This window comes from Pteronotus mesoamericanus, unplaced genomic scaffold (genome assembly GCF_021234165.1).
Source record: "Pteronotus mesoamericanus isolate MK-2021 breed Mesoamerican mustached bat unplaced genomic scaffold, CSHL_Meso_final scaffold_651, whole genome shotgun sequence".
NCBI lineage: Eukaryota > Metazoa > Chordata > Mammalia > Chiroptera > Mormoopidae > Pteronotus > Pteronotus mesoamericanus.
In genome coordinates, this window is record NW_026555325.1 from 5,063,556 (window position 1) to 5,077,625 (window position 14,070).

Genomic DNA, 14,070 nt, shown 5'->3' on the forward strand with positions numbered 1-14,070 from the left:
GTAATTGATAACTTCTTGAGAATACAGAAAGTGTGAAAATTCTGAGATCTACAGCAAAATGAAAAGATTATTCTTAGACTGGAGGTGAAACAAGTCTTCCATTTTAATAGAAAGGGAGCAGGAATGGTTAGGCAAGCTATAGAGAGCTTTGTTAACTTGGTGGTCAGATGGGTTTTCAATAAAGCTCCTGATTTATTATTGCTGTGAAGTACAATGTGAGAAAATCAACTTATTAAAATTTTGATATTAGTATTGATAGAAAAAGATGATGAAAGAACTATAGGTAAATTGCATAAAATCTTGAGTGAGAGTTGATTTGAGACCAAGAATTTATAGTGATATGAATCAGAACAGTTGTATGATTTTCTGGAAAGAAAACTTAATAGAACTAGTACAGTTAATGGCATTTTTAAGGATTAACAAACTCAAAGATATAGATAAAGGCAGGTCCTTGTTGAGAACACCAAGGTGAATAACACCATGAGAGATGGCTAACAGTACAATATCTGACCTTGGGTTGTCCCTATCTTTCAAACTTCTGCAATTTTTAGCTCTAAAATGCCCTAACCCTAAAAATATTCTCAATTACTAAAACCCATGCAATAAAATATATTACAATTTAACAGTTCTCTGTCTGAAAACAATAATAATATAAAATGGATAGCCCAATTCTAAAGAAACTTAAACTATGACTGTTGACTTAATTCAATACAAAATCCATAGAATATAAAAAAGAGTTGTGTTCTCTCAGAATAAAGATTCTAGTGATTAAATCTCTTGCACTTTCCAATTTACAATGAATCAAATTCAAACAAAATTTGTGAACTTGGATTATTTTAGAAAACTCCCTTTGAGGCACATTAGTATTGTTGAAAGGAAAAATCGAATTCACTAGAGTATCACATTAGATAATACTATAATTTGCCCTATGAGAGTGTTGGATATGTCACTATTGTATTAAGAAGAGAAATAAAAATGAAATCACACTTGCAACAAAAAAGCAAAGGTTTTTGATAACCTACTAAAAGGCTTGCTATGGTACTATAAAGAGTTCGCATTTCAAAAAATGAACCATGTTAGCTACCATGACCTCCTAAGTCTAACTTAAGAATGACTATTTTTGAAATAACATGAAGCACACACAAACAGCAAAAAAAAGGTATAAGTTAAAAGAGATTAGCTAAATAAAAATCTCAATTTTTCTCATCATGCTCTTGATAAGTTCAACAGGTATTTAGAAAATAAAAAGTATGTATTAATTAACAATAACCTATGTCTAAATGTGAGTGAGCACTTAGGAGTTTCATAAAAACCTGGATAAGAGTATCCACTGCAGAAAATAGAATTCTCATCTTAATTTGGGTTGACAGAAACTTTAATATATGATAATCGTTTATAATTTACATAAGTAGCTTACCCTTTTTTAAGCTGATGATTACTAAAGAGAATAACTCTCAATCTTTTCCAACAAAATTTCTATAAGGAGTAAAATTTGGGATCTCAGGCCAAAGCAAACACTGTTTCCTTGAGGCAACATGTTTTACCTTTGAAAAATGTAAAAGTTGTTTCTAATTCCTTAATAATTTAGATTTTAGTCCTCTTAAAATAAACCAGTAAAACTGATTCACTTGGAAAAATGTCCCAGGCTTATCCAGCCCTGAACACTTAGCCCCTGTCAGCTCATAGGTCAAAGATGAGATGAGTGGAAGTTAGATTTAACAGCAGAGGTGTTTCTTCTGGCATTCCATTTCCTCCACGCTTTGATGTACATTTATCCAATACTTGCACCACTTCCTGGAAGTAGATTAAACACTAGCAATCTGAACTTGGTCCTGCCTTAAGGTACATCCATATAGGATCAAGTACTTTATCCACCAAGATACTTCACTGGAATGTAATTACCCAACAGCGAATACATACATACAGGCATACATACATACATAAATCAAGAGAAGTTAAAGGCATGAGTAGCGATGGGAAGGGAAACTTTGACATATTACCAAATCATTGAAATAAAGACTCTCAACTCTTTCATTCAGTAAGCTTAAACATTTAGTAGAATAATTTTAAATATGAAAGATACTTCAGATGTCAAATGCTGTAATGTTCAATTTTTTTTACTGTAATGTTTGACTTTTTAACCTGGGTTCCTTTGTTCAAACTGTTTTTATGAAATCCAATATTTAAAAAAATAGATAAATCCTGACAAGATTCCCCCTTCCCTCTCCCCACACACTCACTCTCCAGATATTCCTACAGTTCTTGAACACATTTCACTGTGCTTGGGATTGATAGCATAGAAAAATAATCACAGAAATGTTTTTGGAGATAAGGAAAAAAACTAGATCTCCTGATTCTCATTTCAGTATCTCATTATCACTCTCCTTTAAAAAAATCTTGAAGATTCCTTAAAAGGCTTGAAAAAACTTTACATTATCCTTAATATTAAAACCAAGTTCTATAATATACACTTTCAGTTACTTGTGGTTACTAAACAGCTAAATTGTCCCTCACCTCTGTGACTTTGTACATAATGATATCACTGCCTGAAAAATATTTCTTGTTCTGTTTGCCTACGTAATCGTTAGCATCAAGAAACTGACATTTCAACAGGGGAAAGGGTCAAATAACACAAAAATAGTTATATTAGAAGGAATATAATGATGACAAAAATGCAATCAAACAGTGGCTGAGTAAACTCAAAAAAAGTACTTGGGTTGAAGACAGAAATAATTAAAATGTACTTGAAAGGACAGATATACATTTTATTGGCAGAGATGTTGAAAAGCATGTGAGATGTTGCTAGACTATTTTCAGTTTGGCTATGATACATGATACATAGAAAAGGTAGTAGAATATAAGACTGGAGAGATAAAATGAGATCCTCCTATGTAAATCTGCCAGCCAGCCTGAGTTGTTTGCATGTAACCAGGAAGGAAGAGGATTGAGTAAAGATTGACATAATCAGTGTTACACATAAATAAGATGAACCTGGTAGCAGTGAGTAGGATGTACTGAAGACCAGTTAGTTAGTACTACATGAGCCCAGGCAAGAAGCCATGGAAGAAAGAAATATGCTAATTACAGTGACTGAAGTTGAGGGGATGAAGCTTAATCATTAGAGATTAGAAAAAAGATGAATAACTTAATTTTTGTTCTAAAGTTTTTACATAAAAGATTACATAAGAGTATGGATGAAAGATGGTCCACAAAGCTTTCTGTCTCTAGAGTGATCGATTACAGAAAGTCAGTGTGAGAAATTAACCAAAAGTAGAAATTGTTGTCATGGAAGTTTAACCTTTTATGGCTCTCTGTAATGCATTGCAGATTCCAAATGAGAGCTAGAATTTCTTCTGCTGAATATAATACTTTATCAGGTTCTGGGATGGAGGTATTAACAAATCATAAAGTTTGGATGTAATGTTAGGCAAAGCAGGAGATATTTTTCCTCAAGTGAATAGCTATCTCCAGAGTAAATATTTTAGAAAGCTTTATACTGTATAAACCCTGAGTGCCTGTTCCAGTGCCTTGCAATCTATGTTAGTATCTGATGTCATCTTCGTAGATGATGTTCCAAATATTCTGAAATGTAAAGTCCATTTAGAGACTTTTGTGAGCAGGTTAAAAGAGATCTGTATTTAAATAATGTATTTAATATTATAAAAATAATAAGAATTAAGGAATTTATGGTCATTGTAAGCTTCTCACACAATTTCTTTGCTTTAATTTCATTAACTCTAAAGTAGTAACAATCACTGATTGTATTGTGGCAACTTACAAGTAAAAGCTGGTATCTGTCAGGAAATAGCTTCACATAGTTTGAAAATAATATACTATAAAACTCAAAGTTGTCTTCCAGACTGACAAAAAATGTAGGCCATTTTCTCAACCCTATGGCAAAAAGCAAATCTGGGGCACAATTTTTAATCTATATATGATCCAGTATATTAGTATGTATAATTTTTAGCTCTCCAAATTATAGTAATATAGTAACAGTTTGTTTTTATTCATTGAGAGTAAGGCAAGCAATGTGGAAGAGAAATGTACTCTATAATACTTTTATAACAGTGGCTTTAGTGGCTATGTTCCCTGTGTTCTTCCAGTATCTCCTTTTCTGACCCAACACCTAGTCCAAAAACATGCTCATGGTACATGTTCATGGTTCATACTCAACCAAGACTTGCCTTTGGTTGCCTTTGTTGTACAGAGTGACATTATACTCTGAAAATAATCCAGCTTTTGCTTATTTAGAACAGACTATTATGTAATGAATCTAGAAAGAGTAAGCAGAAGCATTTAGTGATCTTCTGCCTATAGCACACTGTATATTCTGCATGGTATCTTCACTACCATTACATTAACTACACACACACAAATGCCATACCTCTGTCACAGTTCTCTTCATCACTGCCATCCACACAGTCATGAACTCCGTCACATATCCATCTAATTGGAACACAGCGGGCTTTATTTCTGCATCGAAACTGATCTTCCTTACATTCAGTCACGCAGTTCATCTGTTTAAATACAAATGGCACTGTGGTTTTTATTAATGATAACAATACAGTCACAGACAAAATAAACATGCAATTGACAACACTGAAGATTTATTACACTGTGGGCTTGTTTGTTTTGATTTAATGACTATAATCTCTACAAATGAAAATGGGGGTTAGTATATAGACAACATTAAAATTCAGGGATTTGTTGAATTATAGTCAATGTACTTGCCCTAACATTTTAGACAGATAAGAATAAAGGTTCTCTCTCTGTCCTCTATTTTTATTACATTTGCTTTCCTAAATCTAATTCATGTAATTCAAAGATTTCAATCAAATGATAGATTTTTACCTCATCTGAACCATCAGCACAATCATATTCTCCATTACATTTCAAAGATGCTGAAATACATCCTCCGCTGGCACATATATATTCACTTGATGAGCAAGTAGGAGAAGCTGAATGTAATTATAAAGTTGAGATTTAGATTTAGTAAAGGAATGACAGGCTTCATAGAAAACATGCATAAGCATACAAAAATAGACAGTAATGAAAAAAGTTTATATTATTTAAACTGTATTTAATATTTAATATTAAATATTCATTTAAAATGTGCTTTATAATATATAGTATTGTGCTAAATATACGTCAATAATGTAATAGCCTGTTCAGTAAATATTCAACTAAATAAACTAAAGAGAGAAAAAAAATCTATATTCTTTATCTCTTTGATTTTGGAGAGGTAAATGTTTTTTAAAATTTTAAATTAAATTATTTAAGAGATAAAATCCTTACATTATTTTCAAAACTATAATAGGATTTAGTGATCCTTGGGAATGTTCATTAATATATATTATACATTGTATAAAGCTAAAAGTAGAAATCTTGGTATGGTCTCACAGACATTGTGATATCTATTTGGTTATGTTGCCATAAATGTCATATTTGTGGAAGTTATTAGAAGTATTTTTGTTTTGGGTTTTTAACATAAATTTATTTATACTTAACAGAGCCTACAGAATTTGAAGCATTCCTTTATGACACAGAAAATTAAAATAACACATAGATAAATAAGTTATTACCAGTACCCAATCTAATTAATTGACATTGGACTTATAAAGCTGTCTTTGAGTTTGCTTGCATTCAAATCTCTGGGGTTCTTGGCCTTTAGTTAGACCATCAAGCAGCCAAATGTACTTATGCAATGATGTTGTGGTCTGAATTGCATATCCAAGGAAAGCTAAAAAGCTTTTTCTTTATATTTTAATTTATCTTAATTGACAATATTTGTCTAGGGATTTGTATTATTAAGTAGTCAAGAACATGTCTGAGTTCAGTAAGGAAAAGCTCTGTGATCAATCAGAGCTGTGGACCATGGGCATGGTACTGGAGGACTTGATAACGTGTGTGTCTTATATTTGCTACTCCTACCTGGTCTCTCAAAGCAATGCTTTCATGATTATATGCAGATTATAGAAAAGTTTCCATAGTAATTTATTCCTATAAGATAATGTTTTTAAAATAGCTAAGTATAAAAATTAAGTTTTTAAAGGCATATTTATATAGTCCTATTTAAAAAATAGAAATTTATAAAGTGGGTGTATTTTTCCTATATGGTGGTTTTGCTTCTTAATTTTGTTTTGATTTTGGCCCACATTTTAAATAGAAATAATACCCTTATGCTTCCTCTTAGTTGGTATCATATTGAAATTACTATGTTCTCTTCCATATTTTTCAATTCCATAATTGAAAACCTGACTTTTATTGTACTTAGAGTTTTAACATATTTCATTTTGTTGTCTTAAAAAAATACCAAATGGTGTAGAAAGATAAAGAACCCATAAAATATGACTTTGGAAAGTAATGTTTGAATCTTAAACACAGGAACAATCTTACCTACCAAAACACTTTCAAAGCATATAAAGGCACACTAATTAATCTATGTACAGGTATTTCAGATCATTTCTAAAAAAAACAAGTCTGTGCATGAATTTCACAATCTTATTTAAATATCACTGTCCAAAATTAAATTCTATCAAGTTGAAATACCAGCTAAATTTAATATCACCTCAATCATTTTACCTGGTTCACAGTTTTTCTCATCTTCTCCATATTTACAGTCTTCATGACCATCACATTTCCATTTTGCAGATATACACTGACCATTGGAACACTGGAATTGATCTTTGGAACAACTCGTTTCACAATTTCTCTGTAAAAAAACATCAACACAGGTGTAATTAAAATGAAACTGTTAGACAGATGTAACCCACACAACAACTAAAACCTTATGCATAGAAACCTAGAAGTATAGAAACTAATCTGCCACTTACAAGAAGCTCAGCTCAGACAGTTAGATGTAAGCCCAATGTTATGTAACATAATTATAACAATTTTCCACTTGCATTTGTCTCTGTAATAATAAAACAGATAAATGAAGAAAAAAATCCATAAATGCCATGGCTTCATCATACTAATTAAATTATTCCAAGAGGATCATTCTTCAGTAGACAATTATAGGGGAGCTACCGGTCAAGATGCCAAAGTAAGCAGAGATGGCTCGCCTCTTCACACAACCACATCAAATTTACAACTATATTGTAGAACAATAATCACTCAGGAATGTCAGAAATTGATTTGAATGGAAGTCTGACAAATACAGAATTGAAGGAACCACATCCATCCAGACTGGTAGGAGGGGCGTGAATGCAGAATAGACTGTCACCACCCTCATGGGGATAAAAATTCAGGAGGAATATGTCAGGAGTGAGAGTCCCAGAACCATGCCAGGGCCCCTCGGCCCAGTATTCCCGTGCCAGGAAGGTAAGTCCCCACAACTTCTGGCTATGAAAACCAGCAGGGATTGAGTTGTTGGAGGAGGATGCTAGACCGCTAAGCAGCTCCTCTTGGGGAACCCACACACAGACTCACCTACTCAGACTCTCTCCCTCTGAGCGCCAGCACCAGGGTGGCAGCTGGAAGAGCACCAGTGGTATACAGGGAGAGACTGAAGTGCCTGGCATTGGGGCAAGCAGAGGCCATTGTCCCTTGGCTGAGCCCTCTTCCCACAGAGCCAGAAAGCTTGTGCCGTATCTGAGATCACATCAACCTGGCTAACATGATGTGACCCACCTTAGAGAGTCACAGAGGCTCTATCCCACCCAATGTTTGGGCCCACCTAAGCTACTTTTCCATAAGAATGGCTGGTCTTGGCTCCTAAATCCTATCAAACAAGAAACTGCTGGTTTTAGTGAGCCCAAGCAGCAGCCAGATTAGAGTCACAGCTTGGCTTCACCTGGGAATTCCAAGCCCAGCACAAGTAGCAGCCACGTCAGACTGTTTCACATCTCAGGTAGGGTGCCCCGGGTGAAACACAGGTGGGGGCTGACCTTGGTCTGCACCACCTAGGAAACTCCAGGTCCAACTCACCCAGTGTCAGCTACAAACCATGTGAGAACACCACCACTCTGTCCCTGCACAGCTGATCTTCTATGGAGGAGGGAGGTTGGTGGTAAGTGGTCATAGCCAGTCCTTGCAGCTGACTGGCCTGGGTAAATTCCTCTCATTGATCTGCCAACTACAACCAGTGCTCAACTACAAGAGGAGGGTATACTTAGCTGACACAAAGGGTGAACCTCAAGTGCCCAGGTTGGGTGATATGGGAGACTGTGTCACTGGACCCTACAGGGGTAATGTAGTTTTAATAATTGTAAGGGATTATCCCCACCAGATAGTTCAGTTGGTTAAAGCATTGTCCTGATCTACCAGGGTTGCAAGTTCAATCTCCAGTCTAGCTTGACAAGATGTTAGGAGCTCATTTTGTCAATTTCCTTTCTTAGACCTGGAATTAAACATTTCTCAAAGGATTTTTGTTTCCTGTAACTAGAAAATAGTATTTAGATGCCACTATGTGAATGCTAGAAATAACCTTTAATGTGCACATGCCATTAGTTTTAGGATTTTTTTTTTTAGCATAACTAAGAATTATATATTTTTAAGAAAATGGAACAGAATACGGAGCCCAGGAATATACCAAGCCTCTATGATCAATCAATATTCGACAGAGGCAGCAGAAGTATAAAGTGGAGTAAAAATAGCCTCTTCAGCAAATGGCCTTGGGAGAGCTGGACAGCTACATGCAAAAAAAAAATAAAATAAAACTTAACCACCAACTTATACCATACACAAGTATAAACTCAAGGTATATAAAAGACTTAAATATAAGTCATGACACCATAAAAGTCCTAGAGGAAAACATAGGCAGGAAACTATGCCTAAGTTTTCAGATATCCCACACAGCAATATTTTCACCAATATGTCTCCTAGGGCAAGGGACATAAAGCAAAGAATAAGCAAATGGGATTTCATCAAAATAAGAAGCTTCTGCATGACTAAAGAAAACATCAGCAAAATGAAAAGGGAACCAACCGTATGGGAAAATATATTTGCAAATGATACCTTGGACAAAGGTTTGATCTCCAAAATATATAAAGAACTTACACAACTCCACTCCAGGAAGAAAAACAGCCCAATTAAAAAATGGGCAAAGGACTTGGACAGACACTTCTCCAAGAGGAACATACACAGAGACATAAGAAGGGATGCTCAGCATCACTAGCCATCAGAAAGTTGCAAATTAAAACCACAATGAGATACCACTTCACACCAATCAGAATGACCATCATAAACAAATCGACAAACAGCAAGTGCTGGCAAGGCTGTGGAGAAAAGGGAACCCTAGTACACTGCAGGTGGGAATGCAGACTGGTGCAGCCACTGTGGAAAACAGTTTAGAATTTCCTCAAAAAGCTAAATATGGAACTTCCTTTTGACCCAGCAATTTCACTGCTGGGATTATACCCTAAGGATCTTGAACGAACAATTCAAAAGAACCTATGCATCCTGATGTTTATAGGCACACAATTTACAATAACCAGTGTTGGAAGCAACCTAAATGCCCATCAATAAATGAGTATATCAAAAAACTATGGAACGTTTACACAATGGAATACTATGCAGCAGAAAGAAAGAAGGATCCCCTACCCTTCTCAACAGCATGGATGAATCTGGAGAATATTATGCTAAGAGTATTAAGTCAGGTGGTAAAAGACAAATACCATATGCTTTCGCCTATAAGTAGAACCTACTCGGCAAAACAAATGAGCAAGCAAAATAATACCAGAGACATTGAAATAAAGAGCAAACTGACTGTAACCAGAGGAGAGGGGGTAGGGAATAAAAGGGGGAGAAGGGGAAGGGTCATCAAGGAACATACATAAAGAACACATGGACAAAGCCAAAGTGGGGAAGGATTGAGGATAGCAGGTGGGGATGGGTGATGAGGTGGGGAGTGTTGGAGGAGAAATGGAAAAAACAGTAGTTAACAATTAAAAAATTTAATAAAAAAGAAAAAAGAAAAATTAGATCTCATTGTGATTTTTTTTAATTTAATACTACAGGATTTTTATTTACAGTTTTTGTTTCTCATTTCTTTTGATTAAAAATTTGAATGCTAATAATATTGAGATAATTACGCATTTGAACTATCCTACTCTCAAAGCATGTAAATTTCAAGTTAGTAAAATCAATATTATTATCCAAAACAAGTCTATATATACAGGTTAAGATTCCTTTGCATTTCCTTCCATTCTTACAATATATTATACTGGATGAAGCAGCCAACTATTATATTTTAAAGTTACTTTAATATATTCTTCTCTGTGTATGGCACTAATTTGATATACAATTATATTGATCCAAGTTTTTAGTTTCTTTTTGATTGTTTTGGCTAGATTTTAACAAATTATACTGTTAGTTCACATTCATACAAAACTTATCCTCACATTTTCTTTGTTCCTAATATGAAAGTATCCTATATGTAATTCTGCTTTATAAACATTTGTTCCATTCACCTTTTTTGTTTGTTTTTTAATCAATACAACCTGTCATTTTAGACTTTAAAGTAAGATAGAAAAATAAAATAGAAATCAATTGCTTAAATAGTTAGCCACCTCATTACAAATAGACTGGATTAAATGTCTTTAAATGTAGAGAAAGACCACCTTTGAGAGAGTTAATTTGATTCCCTTGCAGCGTTATCATAGAAATATCTAGCTGATAGAGATATATTCAGCCATCATAGAACTATATCCATGAACTTATGGAATGAGAGAAATGGTATTAATAAGAATATATACTTTAACATTAGTAAGATTTAAAAAAAATAATATTCATCATATGTATCTTGTATGTCTAATGAATAATACACAAGATAAAATCATAAGCCTTAAGCAATCTATCCTCGCCTCTTGATGTTTCACAGATTAAACAGACTTGAGAAAAATAATTTTTAAAGAAGACAAAACATTTTCAAGAATGAATGAGTTTATGTAAAATGTGTTTTCCTGACTATTTAATATAAATTTTGAATAAATAGATCCTAAGTAAATATGTAGCTGTACAATATAAAATTTTACTCCCATGTAGATTTATTTTCAACTTTATTTTTATCTTTATGATATTTCTTTTAAAAATCTTTTTAAAAAAGTTTTGTTCAAGTACAGTTGTCTCCATTCTCGCCCCACTACTTTTCTCCACCCCACCTACCCCCCCTCCCACCCTCAATCCTATCCCCCTTTGGCTTTGCCCATGGGTCCTTTATACATGTTCCTTGTAGACCCTTCTCCTTCTTTCCCCCATTATCCCCTTCCCCTCTGGTTACTGTCAGTTTGTTTTTTATTTCAATGTCTCTGGTTATATTTTGCTTGCTTATTTGTTTTGTTGATTAGGTTCCAGTTATAGGTGAGATCATATGATATTTGTCTTTCATAGCCTGACTTATTTCACTTAGCATAATGCTCTCTAGTTCCATCCACGCTGTCGTGAACAATAGGAGTTCCTTCTCTCTGCCACATAGTATTCCATTGTTTTAAACTTTATTGTTATTGCTGACACTATTGCAGAGGCCCTCAGTCCCCAATCCCCTTTGCCCACCTCCACCTACTTTCCCTCTGTTACTGCACTGTTGTCTGTATCCACTAATCCTTTTATTTATTTTTTTGACTTGTTTTATTGAACTGTCCATGAATAGAAATAGTATATTTCAACTTCTCCTGAGATACCTTTGTAACCTGGAAGTTTAGGTTTTCTGACTGTAAAGTGAGAAGTTACAGCCATTTAGTTTTAAATCCAGGCACCTGAATGTGGTCAGAGGACTTATTCGCTAGTGAGATAATATAGATTTATGTGATCCTGATGAGAATTCCTGAAGACTGGGAAAAAACAGTTTTATGGGTTCTATAAATAGCAAAGACCTGCATCATCACTCTCCCAAAGAGGCTGGAGCTCAGCAGATACTTCAGGAAGTTGGGCCTGAAATGCAGAAAATTCTAGAGCTCAAGGAAGATTGTCTTTGGCCAAGCCTACATCCAGTGGGTGGGACTTCAGGAGGGGTAAGTACATCCACAGATCAAGGAAAGCAGCAGAGCTGCAGGGAGTCACTGTTCCGCAGAAGGAGTTACGGTGGTCACTGAAGTCCGGAGACCACCTTTTTCCTTCAGCTCCAACTCTATTTGATTGCACAAATGTTGTGCTCCAGATACTAACATGAAACATCATTAACGGAAAAAATCATTGAGAAGTGACTACTAACTACCCATATATTTCTCCCTGGTATTTAAAAATGAGGCTTCAGGTCATTTTAGATTTGACTGAGAAAATATATAACCACATATCAGGTACTATTTTTAAAGCATCATAGAGTAATTAATATCTGAAATACAAACACATAGATTCATAAATAATGAATTGTGTATTATAAATGGTAGCACAATCTAAGTTTACAGAATTGTCCAGAGAAATTTTAAACTTTTCACTTAAGCTGTGTGTACACAGGCCTTAGTATAAATGGACTGTGATTCATCATCTCAGCAAAGCTGAACCTGTGGTTTCATGAAAATTGATGACCCACATCGAAGTATGTGATACTTTATCTATTGAAGAAAGAGACTGAAGCGAATAAACTGTTTAAAATGCATAGAAAATTAGTCTTTCCTAATAAATACTGTAGCAAATTTATGAACATATTCACAGATGGCAAGGGCATCAGCTATAGGGAACAGGGTTTCCAAACATCCTATTCCCAACCCAGCCATTCACCACTTGTGGTAAAACAGACCATAAAATTAACTGCCAATGGTAGCACAAGAGCTACTCCCTGTGCTGTGTATGGGCAGCCAGAGCTTAGATATAATACTTAACTTGGTATGTCAGGAGCAAAGTGCACCTCAGAGCTGTCCTTGTCACACCCATTGGATTAAACTATGATACTTATAAATGTAACTTTAAAGAAATGCTTTATTTTTTTTGTTTGATGTTTCAAAGTTGCCTACCTCATCAGAGCCATCTGCACAGTCAAAATCTCCATCACACCAAAACCGTGAAGAAACGCAGTCCCCATTGGCACAAAGAAAATCTTTCAACGTACAGGTCTGTGGCTCTGGGGACAGAGGAAGAGCATAGGTTTATTCTGTTATATGCAACTGCATTTTAAAATTTATATAACATACAACATTAGGTAGCATTAATAAAAAAGTGGTTAGCCCAGCAGAATGAGTAAATTGTTTAGGAAAAATATTTCTTGAAACATCTATGGTACATAATATAATGATCTTTCCATTTTATTTTTAAAGTCATGAATAGACAGTGGCATTACAAAAACAAATTGAAAAAAAAAGACAAAATATAAATAGCCTATTGTTTTATAAAAAAAATATAGCAGCAAAGTAAAAGTCATAAAAATCATAAAAATCCTCATATTAAATAAAATGTGATCATTTTCAGTTGTTGAAATTCTAAGTCACTTTATGTATTACTTTAAGTAAGACATTCTGTGACTCTCTGTCCCTATGGGGCTGTTTACTAACTGAGGAATGAGTCTAACTTTTGGTTCTTGATTTTATTATGTGTTATAATGACTTTATAATTCTTCCATTTTGTCCCCAGAACCTCCAGAGTTCATAGAACAAGAAGCACCCATGAGGGTTTTATTGGACATGACTGGGTGGATACAGGTAGAAGAGGCAGAAGAAGGTTCTTTTTTTTTGAAAATTTTCTATTTGTTCATACAATTGTTTGCTTATTCCCTATGTAATTTACCTGTCATTTTAATTTGCCAGTTGTTGATTAACTATGCTTTACCACATTCCACATAAAACCTAAGCCAAAGTATGACTTGCCCTTTGGCTTAACTCCCAAGTGAAATATATCTCATCTGGATAATAGATTTCAGAAATCTGTTCCTGCAAGTAATCTCTATGACTATTAGAAATCATTTCTTATTAACTTTTGTTTTCTAAACCAAACTGATAACTGGCATGATGAAAGACATTTTCTCTGCAGATTAACTGTATTTACCCTGTTTTACACGCAATATTCTTATTCAGGTGAAGAAGGAATAGGTAATGGAAATTACTTTTAAGGAACATATATTTGAAGCCTAATTCCTTCCATAAAGATTGTGAATAACTCAGTCTGCATTTAAATATTGCTCTACACAAAACTTTGTTTCTA

At 34.4% G+C, this 14,070-nt stretch overlaps 1 protein-coding gene across 1 annotated transcript in view; it reads right to left on the reverse strand.

The window, feature by feature from the left end:
• Positions 1-14,070, reverse strand: part of LRP1B (LDL receptor related protein 1B) — a 1,772,547-nt gene that overhangs the window by 139,294 nt on the left and 1,619,183 nt on the right. Inside the window, exons 68-71 of the mRNA XM_054562474.1 lie at positions 12,891-12,997; positions 6,583-6,712; positions 4,852-4,958; positions 4,385-4,517 (exon numbers count right to left, since the gene is read on the reverse strand). Coding sequence (XP_054418449.1) covers positions 4,385-4,517; positions 4,852-4,958; positions 6,583-6,712; positions 12,891-12,997 — 477 coding nt within the window. The remainder of the gene's footprint in view (positions 1-4,384; positions 4,518-4,851; positions 4,959-6,582; positions 6,713-12,890; positions 12,998-14,070) is intronic.